This window comes from Cydia fagiglandana, chromosome 9 (assembly GCF_963556715.1).
Source record: "Cydia fagiglandana chromosome 9, ilCydFagi1.1, whole genome shotgun sequence".
NCBI lineage: Eukaryota > Metazoa > Arthropoda > Insecta > Lepidoptera > Tortricidae > Cydia > Cydia fagiglandana.
Window position 1 is genome coordinate 5,075,772 of NC_085940.1, and position 12,234 is coordinate 5,088,005.

A 12,234-nucleotide genomic window follows, 5' to 3' on the forward strand; every position below is an offset into this window, starting at 1 on the left:
AACCATATATTGTTACACAAACGGTGACAAAATAAACCAAAGAAAACATATGTGCTGAAAAACGTCCTTAATAACCTTGTTTAGCATAAAGAAAAAAATAGCACCTACATTTACGATACAAGTGTGAAACTTAGGAAATTCGCAACGAGTGACTATAAATTAAAACACTGTACTGTAATAGATATTTTTACATACATACCTTTTTGTTCATGGACGGTCCATATACGCCTTTCCGGCGTCTATCCACTTTAGACATAATAATATCTTGCGTCTAGAAAAAGAAATCAAAGATATTAAATTTTAAATACATTTGTAAGCAGTTACATCAAATAATACCCACTTTACTTGTTAATTATAAATGTTTCTTATCAATATGAGTGAAATAAACTACTTTCGTAAATATGTTAGGATAAATGTCAAATTCTAACGATATCAGTAATATTTTTTAGGTAGGTACATTATTTGCAATTTCTATTGATTTCGACTTTCTTTAGAGATGTCGGCGGCCGATCGTAAGATCAGGCATATCGTGAAACGTGAAAATCTTTGACTGGTTCCCTGAGTCGACGGAGCCCCGCTACGCGGGGCTCCTATATCTGGGCAGTTTGCCCTTCGGGCATCTGAAGCAACCGTACGAATCTATCCTACCTACATATTGGTTTAATGTGACTATCGTCAAAAACATTACACAGGAACATTACGATCTGGCTGATCTTACGATCGGCCGCCGACAGAGACACTAGTTTCTGTAATAAAATAGTCTCATAATAATCGACTGTAGATACGTAAGTGAAATCCAGACAAAGAATGAAGGACTTTAGGGCAGGATATCTGGAACCAAAGGACTTCAAAACGCTACCCATGAGCTCCATCATCCGGCACATGGATATGGTGAGAAAAGCTCTTGAGTAGTTGACGGATCTTTTCTAGGGGGTAATTGCACAAAAGATCCCTATGGGTCGAAGCGTATCCCTAACGAAAACAATAAGATAAATCAGATCCCACAGACAAGACATCCTCCAGACTGAGCATAGTCGCGCTACCCCCTCTGCCACGCATACGGTAATTTTACTCCATGTTCGACTCGAAAGTGTCTTTGTGTGACGTCCGTGTCTTTGAACGGACCAATCACTGCACGGGACTTCGCTCACCTCGTCCAGCACACCCCCGCATTTTTGGCATCATCGGTTGCATGAAATAATAGCTCTAAACTCGATCTAAAAGATTCCTAGTCTATGTGAGATCCTCAGATGCTAAGATGTAGGATCAGTATCGCCGTTATACGCGCCACCAGCATGTGTATCCGAAACACACGCCACCGTTTTAAGTCGACCGCCAGGTGGCTTGGGTTCGACGACGGTGCCGCCCTTCCACACATCGATTGAAACCACTTTTCTACCCTACCCACATATGTATTACCTAACCCTTTGCCTATGTACTTATGATTGTTTTAATGTAATACATTTTCGTTGGTAATGTGAGATCCTCACCTGATTAGCAGTGGTCCTAGCAGAGAAATTGATGGTGTTGGTGATGTACTTCTCCTTGGGCAGCGACAGCAGGAAGTTCAGCACGAGGGAGGACTTGCCGGTACCGGTGGGGCCCACGAGGAGGATCGGGATCTTGGAACGCACCATCTTGGACACGAAGTAGCGCAAGCATGCGTTCTCGTTCGTTAGGATTATGAGGTCGTTCACCTGTATACAATATCAAAGTAATCATCCACCTTGTATTTAATAACCGGAGTCGCCTTTAAGAGCTTACGTAACTGTGCAAACTTTTGTATGCGCTGACGTTTATCTGACATGGCTTTTTGTACGTTACGTACAAATCATGTACAAATAGTCATACATTTGACGTTCCCCTTCCCCGCAAAAATCGGCAGACTGTTTTGTACAGAAAATTACAGCCATGTTGTTTCCAGTTACGAAATACTCAAAATCGTCCACGTTTGATATCTATTGTTAATAGCAATTGTGTAAGTATTTTTGACGCCAGAATAACCGTGCATGGAACAAATCTGCAGGGTTATTGGGAGCGTCATCATATTAGTATCTTCCTCTTTTCTTATCTCATTGAAGTTTCCTGTGCTGCCTCGTGATCGGGGGCCCGTTAAGGCCCGGATGCCTCCCCCCCCCCCCCCGGATGTTTACTCCTCTATAGTTACAAAGAGCATGTAATGGCAATGATCTGAGAAGGAGATGAAAAATGCGATAGACTACTTCGTAGCTTGCTCAAGAAAATTAGTAAACTAATAAAACAGGGTTTCCAGAGTATTTTTGCCATGTCTGATCACTCTGAGGGCGAGAACGATATGTGAACGTTGATCAGTACAACGTTTACTACGCGGCCAACCCCGACATCGCAAAAAAAATGTTGTTCCATTGAAAACATAGACATAAGATAAGATTCGTCAAAAATCTGTGGGTATCTTTTTTAACGTCCGTCTCATCTATTATATGTCTTCTATGTAATTAACTGGTTTGGTTTGACTAAAATAAATATATTTTCTTTCTTTATTTCAAATGTATGAGACGGTAGATTTTTTTCTAGATTTCGGGGTTGGCCCTGTAGTAAAGTTGTTCAGTATGACCTACATATACACATAGACAGGTCAGACATAACAAAAACCTGTATAAGATGAATGTCATTATAACAATACCTTGGCATTCGCTGCAATTTGTCCCTCTTTCTCTAACTCCATCCAAGGTATCCAAGTCCCGTTATTTCTCTTATCATACACATAGTCATACACCGTATCCTTGTCGCCGAAAAGCTGGTTCTTTGTGAGCTTGAAAGATTTAGGTTTGGGGTACGTCGCATTTTGGCCGTCCAATAGTTTGCGGAAGAAAACGTCAAAGGATTTGCGGCTGTCACCTAACAAAGATAGTCATTAAGTGAATGACATGACATTACGATTAAAGTAACTACAATACAAAAACCTATGGTATCATTTATTTGCAAAAAAGAAACATGTCAGCGAACCAGAAAGTGACAGCTGGCTAACTAACATGATTAATTGATTAGTTGATTACGTTTATTTGCGACTTAAGCAAACTTCCAGAAAGAATAAAATATATGTAGGTAGGTACGTAAGGCCAAAGGACCATCAGGAACTTTAGGAATCTAAATTCGTGTAAGTGTCTCCCCAGACTCTGTCGACGCGTCGGCACTGTCGGCAGGCGCCGACCGATGCGAACCGAGCCGAACGACGACTTTTTCGCTCTTATTTCGCAGACGTAAAGCTTTTTCCTCTCAGATTCTGCCGATTCCGCGTCTACATATGTACCCAGGGGAACCCTAATAAAGCAATCAGCGGGAGTATTTAAAATGAGCGGAATCATTGTATTGGTTTCAGGTGTTAATGTTGCTCACTTGTGAGGGTAGGACACAGGCCCCACAGCAGGGAGAACACGAAGGTGCACTGCAGCCACATGGTGCTGAACTGGTTCTCATTCTCGAGCAGACAAGTCAATAGGCGGGTGAACGACTGAAATTAAACCACAACCCATGAACATCTTAAAACCAGGAAAAATATAAATATTTAAACCAGAAAATAAACATTTGTCAAAACTGGCCGCGTAGCCAAGATGCCAATCGCTCACGCTCCGAAGCGATCGAAACGCAACTGTCACTGTCGCACTAATATGGAAGAGTGATAGAGAGAGACATAAAGCTTTTCGTTGTCGAAGCGATAGCGATTGTAACCTTGGCTAGGCGGGCTGACTATATTTCATACCTACTCTACTAATCAGGCCTACTCCTTTTTTTTTTATACGGTTTGAGCTATAGTCACTGAAACCCAAGCTAGCCTTCCCTTAGTAAGGCACTGGTCCCACCGCGAGCTAGTAAGCTATGAGCTATCGGCTATAAACACGAACAAAAGATAAGCACTCCCGTGTAAATAAAAGAGACACGGCGATATTTATAGCTCACCGCTGGGCGAGTAACTATAAATATCGCCGTGTCTCTTTTATTTACACTCTTTTATTCACATTTATTTTTATTTTATCTTTTGTTCGTGTTTATAGCCGATAGCTCATAGCTTACAAGCTCGCGGTGGGACCAGTGCCTAACATCAGGTGCAGCTTTTAGAATTCAATTTTTTTTAAATATAGAATTTCTGAACTCACAAAAAACTGATGTATCTCGCCGACGGCGACGAAGTGGTGGCACTTAACGCTCATGAAATCGAAGATGGCCGGCACGAGCCAGTCGACCAGCTCCATGATCAGGTCGAACTGCTCCGGGATCAGCTTCTTGCTGAGCCACCTGTTGTATGACGTTAGAAAAGCGCGCCACCCTGGACACAAATATAATGCCGACTGTACATACTCTCACACTCTCTGGTAAAGGTCGCGGGAGTCCGCTGGATGCGGGTGGCGCAAGACCGGTCATTGTGGCACATTGGGGGAGGCCTATGTCCAGCAGTGGACGTCTTCTGGCTGATATGATGATGAGAGATCGAGAGCCGATCGCCGAGAATCTCGACAAAAAACTGACTCAATCAGAAAAGGGCTGGACGAAACGAGTAAGAGCGAGGCCTGAAGGGAGCAATATAGTTTCGGTCTCGTTTACGTGAAAAAAATAAACGAATGGCAAAAAAATTATTTATTCAGTTAAACCATTTTATTGTGATTATATTTATTCCGTAATTTAGTACTTAAATTTTCGTTATAGTGACTTTAATGATAGGAAAGCGGCGACATTGCCAAACTGTAAAGGATTGAAAGATGATAGATAAGAGGGACATATGGTTTAGCTAAATTTAACAGTTCGGCTGTGACATTGCCATGATGTAGTAACGCCTTCTCGAGTCTAATTTATCGCGCTCGTGGAAATGTAATTGCGTATCCTGTACCTTTTTTTAACACTGGGGTTGATGCATTTACGCATCTCACCCCCGGGCTGGGGAAGCCCATTGGGGGGTGGTATGTGGGACTCGCTCCTCCCGTAACATCCTCTGCTAGCCAGAGGGAGGGGAGGAGAATACCCACTAACATCCCCTGCCCTCTTTGCCGTCAGGAGAACCTCATGGGATCACTTGCGGCGTTCTATCCGCGAGCGTGTCAAGGCCGCGTAACCAACATGCCAATCGCTTACGCTCCGTAGCGATCGAAACGCAACTGTCACTGTCGCACTAATACGGTAGAGTGATAGAGAGACACAAAGCGTTCCGTTGTCGAAGCAATAGCGATTGTAACCTTGGGTAGGCCGGTTGTACCTAGCTGTTCAGGCTCCATGTAGATCATCCCGCATCGCGACACGGTGGCCGGAGAGGCGAACTCCAAGTCCGCCGGCTCAAATATCAAATTCATTTTGTTTGTCATCTGCCAAAATAGAAAAGTCATCTGCATCACACTTGCTCGAAAAAAATCTTATTTCATGCAGGTGTAACTGAATGACAATTATGACAAAGGCCTATATTGTTCCCGCTGGAGTTATGGATTGTGAAAAAAAAGCCATAACTCCCTAGGGACCTCCCTACATTATAAAATGTTAAAGTCAATTTACAAGAATACATATTTGATCATTAAAATAAATAAATAATAAACATCATATAACAAAAATAAAAACAAATTAATACATTGCAAATATATGAGTGGAAAGAATAGAAGGCAATGTTAATAACGCTATACCTACAAGAAAAATAACAACGTCAAATACAGTAGAATAACAACAAGAAAATGCAAATAATACCGAAAATAAATTTAGAGAATAATAATGTGTATAACTATGTGAAAGTGTAATGTGTGTGTATACAGGGTGCTTCCTGTAACAGGAGCAATAAATTAAACTAAAGGCTGTACTTCTCAAACTGACCAACATTTGTTTAGCAACTTTTAATAATTATGAATCCTTTAGACTTCCTATTTTCCATACAAAATAAATATTGCCTTCAATGTACGCTGACATCAGTGTGTTTGACGTTACTTGTCACGCTATTAACATAACAAAATCTGCAATATATTGCGTCTTAGAATAAACTTTAAAGTGTAATAAAAATCAAAACATGAGTTATTTTCAAAAGTTGCTGAACAAATGTTGGTCAGTTTGAGGAGTACAGCCTACAGTTAAATTTATTGCTCCTGTTACAGAAAACACACTGTATATAGGTATGTATCAGCAGCCAAAGAATTGACTAATAGTGCGAGATGCTAGTGTTGGGTGTCAGGTTAAGTAGAAACGTGCCTGAATGATCTCGCCGCTCATGAGGCACAGTTTCTTGTTGTCGTCCAGCACGGTGTTCATGTTCTCGATCCACACGGCGTCCACCGGCCCGTCGAACAGGATCCACTTGCGGTCGCGCGTTATCGACATGGCGTACTCTCTGAACGCTATCGCTAGGACGCCGTCTGACCTGAACATTAGGTAATCATTGAGAACTTCCTTTAAATATATTTTTTTAAATCATTTATTTACATACAATATATATATATACAGTGGTACTACTAAACGAAATTAATAACTAGCTTAAATGTAAAATAGGCCCCTGAGGCATTGTAACAAGGATGCTGGCGGCATTTCCCCGCTGTATCGCAATGCTGATACATTGTGCGAGGTAGCCGCCAGCTCTTCGGTCACCAGTTACGTCAACCAGACGCTTCGCGATTTCTGCGAACAACTTATGCGCGCCGAAAGAGATAGTGCCGTATATTAGAAATGGACAGCATGATTCGACCCTGAACCGCTGTCAAACTTCGTTTTTGTAGGAAGTTTTCTTTCTGTACAGTAGTTCTATTGGCCTCATTGAGATACATAAAGTCCAATGACAAGTGCCGTTTCCCTGGCGGCCTGGCCACGACATTGCGCGATTATCTTCGGCTAATGTTTCTTGTTCTTCCTCGCGTTATCCCGGCATTTTGCCACGGCTCATGCGAGCCTGGGGTCCGCTTGACGACTAATGAAACTAATCCCATGGCTTCGGCTAATGTGAAAACCATAACTGGAAATGAAAGGTCCGATCGCTGTCTCGCTCCAACCAAAGATTGTCAACTTAGCCGAAGCAAGTCGCGCGTCGTGGCCAGGCCTTTAGCCTAAAAATGGGAGAATATAGTAAAGGAAGAGGCTTGAAAGTTTAACCTGTCCTAATCTTCCTTTATTAAAAGATAGCAAAAATTTTTTTTTTTCGACCAAACGGAAAACACTCCTAAAAATTCACTCGCATCACAGCTTTCTCTGTTCCGTAGACTATTCTATCTACAGTATCTACCTTTCTGAAGGTCCACAACAACCGTGAAAGATCTTTTACTTACCACTCATGCGAAGCAGGATCAAAGCATCCATACAACTGGCCCATAGTGATCGCTTTCGGATTGATAATCCTGTATATGGCGCCGAACTCCTTGTGGCGCGGCGGAGGCTTAGTCAGCTGCAGGGCTCGGAGGGCGTCCGCTAGGGTCTGGTAAGCTTGGGTCTTCCCGCCCATCGGTGGACCTACCACCATGAAGCCGTGGCGCACTAGCATCATCTCGTAAATCTGTGCGGAAAAGTGAACATTGTGATCGCTTCGCTTTGACATCCGGGTTCTTCTTGATCCGCGTATCAAGAAATCTAGCTTATTTACCCTAACTTTGCTTGAAGGTATGTAAACAGACATGTAAAGTTTTGCATTTGGATCCTACTTCGGACTACTACATAATACAGTACTTACTTTATTGCTTTATACAGTTGGGCGCTGAAAGACGCTGTTTATTAGAGTTACACCAAGATCAGGCTGCAACGATTTTGATAGCATACGCAGTGCAAGTGTTATTTATACTTCATAATATCATAGAAGTTTGTGTTATCAAAATCGTTGCAGACTTTTCTTGGTCTAACTCTATACAAGTACAATGTCTTGGAGAAGTATAAGTACAGGCAGCCATAGTCTTCAATGTCAGGAATAAAGTTTGGGGAACGAAAGACGACTTAATATTTAGATACATAGAAAGCCGGTTGTATTGATCATTCTTAAGAGTTTACCTGTATGATCTTCTCGAGATACCACTCAGTGCCCTGCAGATTCCGCTTGTCCAGCTCTTTAATGATGCACTTTGTCAACTCGTCTCTGTCTGGCTGCGGTATCTGGACTCCAGGGAACAGATCAGAGTAGATACCCATGAATAGCGGTACGTCCTGAAAGAACAACAACCGTGTTTCTGAGCGTTTTAGCGAACTCCTTAAAAACTCGACGAATTAAAGAATTGGAGTTCGAAAAGGCCCCGTAGTCAACGTGCCAATCGCTAACGCCCCGTAGCGAACGAAACGCAACTGTCGCATCTGGGCTATAACCGCGAAAATCGAAATTCGCAAATTGCGGGGATCTTTCTCTTTTACTCCAATGACGGTGTAATTAGAGTGACAGAGAAAAATCCCCGCAATTTGCGAATTTCGGTTTTCGCGGTAGCCCCTCTGTCACTAATATGGAAGAGTGATAGAGAGACCCAAAACGATTCGATGCCGAAGCGCAAGCGAGCGTCACCTTGGCCGCCAGGTTCTCAATCTGTTCTCAATTCGTTCGATTTTTTATGTGACTTTGTTTCCTGATTTTACAAAGACGATATGTAGAAATTTTTATTTTGTGTGAACAGTGCAGAATTTTACCATTTACTCTGATAGTTTTCTTATTAATAATTTCGTCAAAGATCAACACCTTACCTGTGAAAGAAACTTGGGCATATTGACGTCTATAATGGCCCTCAGCACCAGCTGAGCCTCGTCTTTCTCAGGGTAGGCCTTCTTGAGGGCCCCGGACGCCAGCAGCACCGATTTCACGGCTCTCATGCCGTAGTCGTAATGGTTCTGGGACGACAGCTGCTCGGAGCACAGTTTGTAGGCCTGCACGATCTTGCGCGCTAATCTATTAATTAATTAATTCAATCTTTATTACACAAAATATCAAAATATATAAAGGCACGCTTTTACAATTTTTTCTTTGTAGTCGTATCGATAACGGATCGGACGCGGCGGATTTGCCGCCCTAAGCCCCAGGCCCTGTATCCGCCCGTTTCGCAGCACCCATCATATTGACAACATTTTGAGTTATTACTTCTTATCATCAGCGAATTTTTTGTCACAATTTGCCGCCCCTAAATATATTGCCGCTCTAGACCCGGGCCTACTGGGTCTTAGGGCAAATCCGCCACTATGAGAACGCCCTTAGTTGCGATGGTTTCCGAATAAAGGCGAAGTGTTATGGCTCCTCTACACGATGGGCCAACGCCGGCCACTCCAAGGGACGCATTTATAACGGGTGCTCCCCTGCGCTTGCTAGTGATATTGCTATCTCATGGCTGCGTCCCTTGGAGTGGCCGGCGTTGGCCCATCGTGCAGAGAAGCCATTAAACTCACGGGCCCGCGCACACGAAGCCGTTGGAGTAGAGCGTGATCTCGCCAATCATGGCGTAATCCGGCACCATCATGGCCACCGTCCGGAACAGCACCTTCAGATTATCCGGCAGCTCTGTACGGCCCGCGTAACTGTGGGACAAATTGCGTAAGTTTGTGTGATGATTTCAAGAAATTTGTATTCCAAGAGAAGCAGTACAGTGATACACCCACACTAGGCTCGGCCTGTAACATGGGAATCTTAGGCCCACTTGCACCATTCCACTAACCCGGGGTTAACCGGTTAAACCTGTAGTTGCCATGGTTACCAGTATAATTTGACACTAGGTTAACGGTTAAACCGCTTAACCCCGGGTTAGTGGGATGGTGCAAGTGGGCCTTAGAGAAATACCTAGTAAACATAAACATAATTTATTTAAAAACACGTAGGTATTTAATAGTTACATTCAAATAAAACAAAAACTTAATAATAGTGATAGTTTACATGTGACTGAACTAGGATTCCCTGATTGATGATTGGGTTGTGAAGGATGAAGGATAATGCTTCTTCCTAATGGCCGATTGGGTTAGTGAGGGACTAGGTGTGAAGGAAACAGCACAAGATATATGGGAACTAAAGGAATTATACGATAACCGAGTTTTTATCCTAAACTACTTAGGGAACAAATCAAATTATTAGCCTATAGGTCCAGGGCGTTAGCCTTGGAACTAAAGACTGTTTTGAAGATAGTCAATAAAACATGTTTTGTATGTGATAGATATTTCAGTTCAGTAAGTCAGTTTGAGAGCAAACTAGCTTTGATATACGGATAAGCAGATAGTCACGTTACATGAGACAGTCACGTTTAATTATCCTATAAGGTTTCCATTTTTCTTTTTTAGATATCTACGAAACACTAAAACAAGATAGCATCACAATTTATGTCGAACCTTGGCAATAAATGTCACACATTATCATTTTCCTTATCTTTTATTATCATCTTTGAATAAACTCTATATTATGTACTCACTGTTTGTGATTAAGATCTGTAGCGTTGGCCGATATAATCAATTACCTACTTTATTTTTTAAATAAGAAATAAATTTGATTAAAGCGACTGAGTAATGAAGACTGTTGCGACAATATGACTGACCCCTCCTGTTCTGCTGAGGCTGTTGCGGATGTGATTCGGCAGGGAATGGAATATTTCATTCCGTTCTCCGACCTATCGCTCGATCACAAGACCCGAGCATGGTACAATTCGGACTGTGCTCGAGCCGAGGCTCGTAAGCAGTCTGCATACCAGGCTTGGGTACTAGCCCGCGATACCAAAGCTGGAGCACAGAGGGTTCGCGCGAAGAAAAAAGCCTTTAACTCAGCTGCCAAGTCCTGCAAACGGGTGCTTCGAAAGGCTCGATTCGACCACGTCAGTCGAATAGGGGCCAAACTCGCCTCCTACCCTCCTGGTAGCAAGCGGTTCTGGTCCCTGTCGAAAGCGGTCGAATCCAACTTCTGCCGACCCACATTGCCACCTCTGCAGAAACCTGATGGGACACTGGCCCACTCCGCGACAGAGAAAGCTAACTTGTGTGCTTCTCTGTTTGCGAGCAATTCACGTCTAGATGCAGGCTCAAAACTTCCACCTACGCTACCTCATTGCAGTTCCTCTATGCAGAGAATTGCTATACATCAAAAAGAGGTACGCCGAGCTCTGCTGAATCTTGACGTGAATAAGGCCAATGGACCAGACGGTATACCTGCACGTGTACTAAAGCAGTGTGCGCCTGAGTTGTCTCCTGTACTGACACGCCTGTACCGCCTCTCTCTCCAAACAAGAACGGTGCCGAAATCCTGGAAGCTTGCAAACGTGCAGCCAGTACCCAAGAAGGGTAGTCGTGCTGATCCCTGCAATTACCGACCAATCGCCATTACCTCCATGCTCTGTAAAGTCATGGAAAGGGTACTTAACGGCAAACTGCTGGCATACCTCGAAGCAAATGATCTGCTCAGTGACCGTCAATATGGCTTTCGCCGAGGTCAGTCTACTGGGGATCTTTTAGCGTATGTCACGCACTGCTGCGGCGAGGCCGTCGAGAGGAACGGTGAAGCGCTTGCTGTTTCACTGGACATCTCGAAGGCCTTTGACAGGGTTTGGCACGCAAGTCTCCTTAGCAAGCTTCCTGCTTACGGCATCCCTGCTGATTTTTGTAGCTGGCTATCTGATTTCTTGAGTGAACGGTCGATCAGAGTAGTTATTGATGGCTGCTCTTCGGACCTCATGGCCATTGACGCCGGTGTTCCTCAGGGGTCTGTTCTCTCCGCAACCCTTTTCCTGCTCCACATTAACGACATGCTGCAACCCAGCATTGTAGGTTATGCAGATGACAGTACGGTTGTTGAGAGATATTTGGCTAGTGCAAGGGACAGCAGGGAGGATATACGTTCACAGAGAGAGGCCATGGTTGAGCGAATGAACTTGACCCTTAGTCTCGTTTCCCAGTGGGGTGATGACAATCTGGTCACGTTCAATGCCTCCAAAACGCAGGCGTGTCTATTTTCCGCAAAACGGAGTCCATTCGACCTGACTCCTTCTTTCCGGGGTGCATCTGTACCTATTACCGACAGCCTGGAACTCCTCGGCATGGAGCTGAGTTCAGTCCTCGGCTTCGGCAGCTTCATTGAGTCTAAAGCACAAACTGCGGCCAGAAAGCTGGGCGTCCTAAATAAGGTGAAGCGATACTTCACACCTGGACAGCTTCTAACACTTTATAAAGCTCAAGTCCGGTCGTGTATGGAGTATTGCAGCCACCTGTGGGATGGCTCAGCTAAATACCAACTCGCCGCTTTGGACTCAGTGGAGCGCAGAGCCAGGAGGATGATTGGCGACAAGAAGCTAACGGCTAAGCTTCAGACTTTGGCCCATC

The 12,234-nt window shown here is 43.8% G+C and overlaps 2 protein-coding genes across 4 annotated transcripts in view; one reads left to right on the top strand and one right to left on the bottom strand.

The window, feature by feature from the left end:
* Positions 1-12,234, top strand: part of LOC134667199 (GSK3-beta interaction protein-like) — a 170,003-nt gene that overhangs the window by 62,543 nt on the left and 95,226 nt on the right. The window lies entirely within an intron of this gene.
* The window catches only part of LOC134667206 (dynein axonemal heavy chain 3), a 156,757-nt gene that overhangs the window by 59,198 nt on the left and 85,325 nt on the right, over positions 1-12,234 (bottom strand). The window contains exons 26-36 of the mRNA XM_063524532.1: positions 9,334-9,462; positions 8,641-8,842; positions 7,966-8,118; positions 7,257-7,480; positions 6,193-6,361; positions 5,225-5,330; positions 4,134-4,303; positions 3,376-3,490; positions 2,663-2,877; positions 1,491-1,697; positions 200-271 (exon numbers count right to left, since the gene is read on the bottom strand). Coding sequence (XP_063380602.1) covers positions 200-271; positions 1,491-1,697; positions 2,663-2,877; positions 3,376-3,490; positions 4,134-4,303; positions 5,225-5,330; positions 6,193-6,361; positions 7,257-7,480; positions 7,966-8,118; positions 8,641-8,842; positions 9,334-9,462 — 1,762 coding nt within the window. The remainder of the gene's footprint in view (positions 1-199; positions 272-1,490; positions 1,698-2,662; positions 2,878-3,375; positions 3,491-4,133; positions 4,304-5,224; positions 5,331-6,192; positions 6,362-7,256; positions 7,481-7,965; positions 8,119-8,640; positions 8,843-9,333; positions 9,463-12,234) is intronic.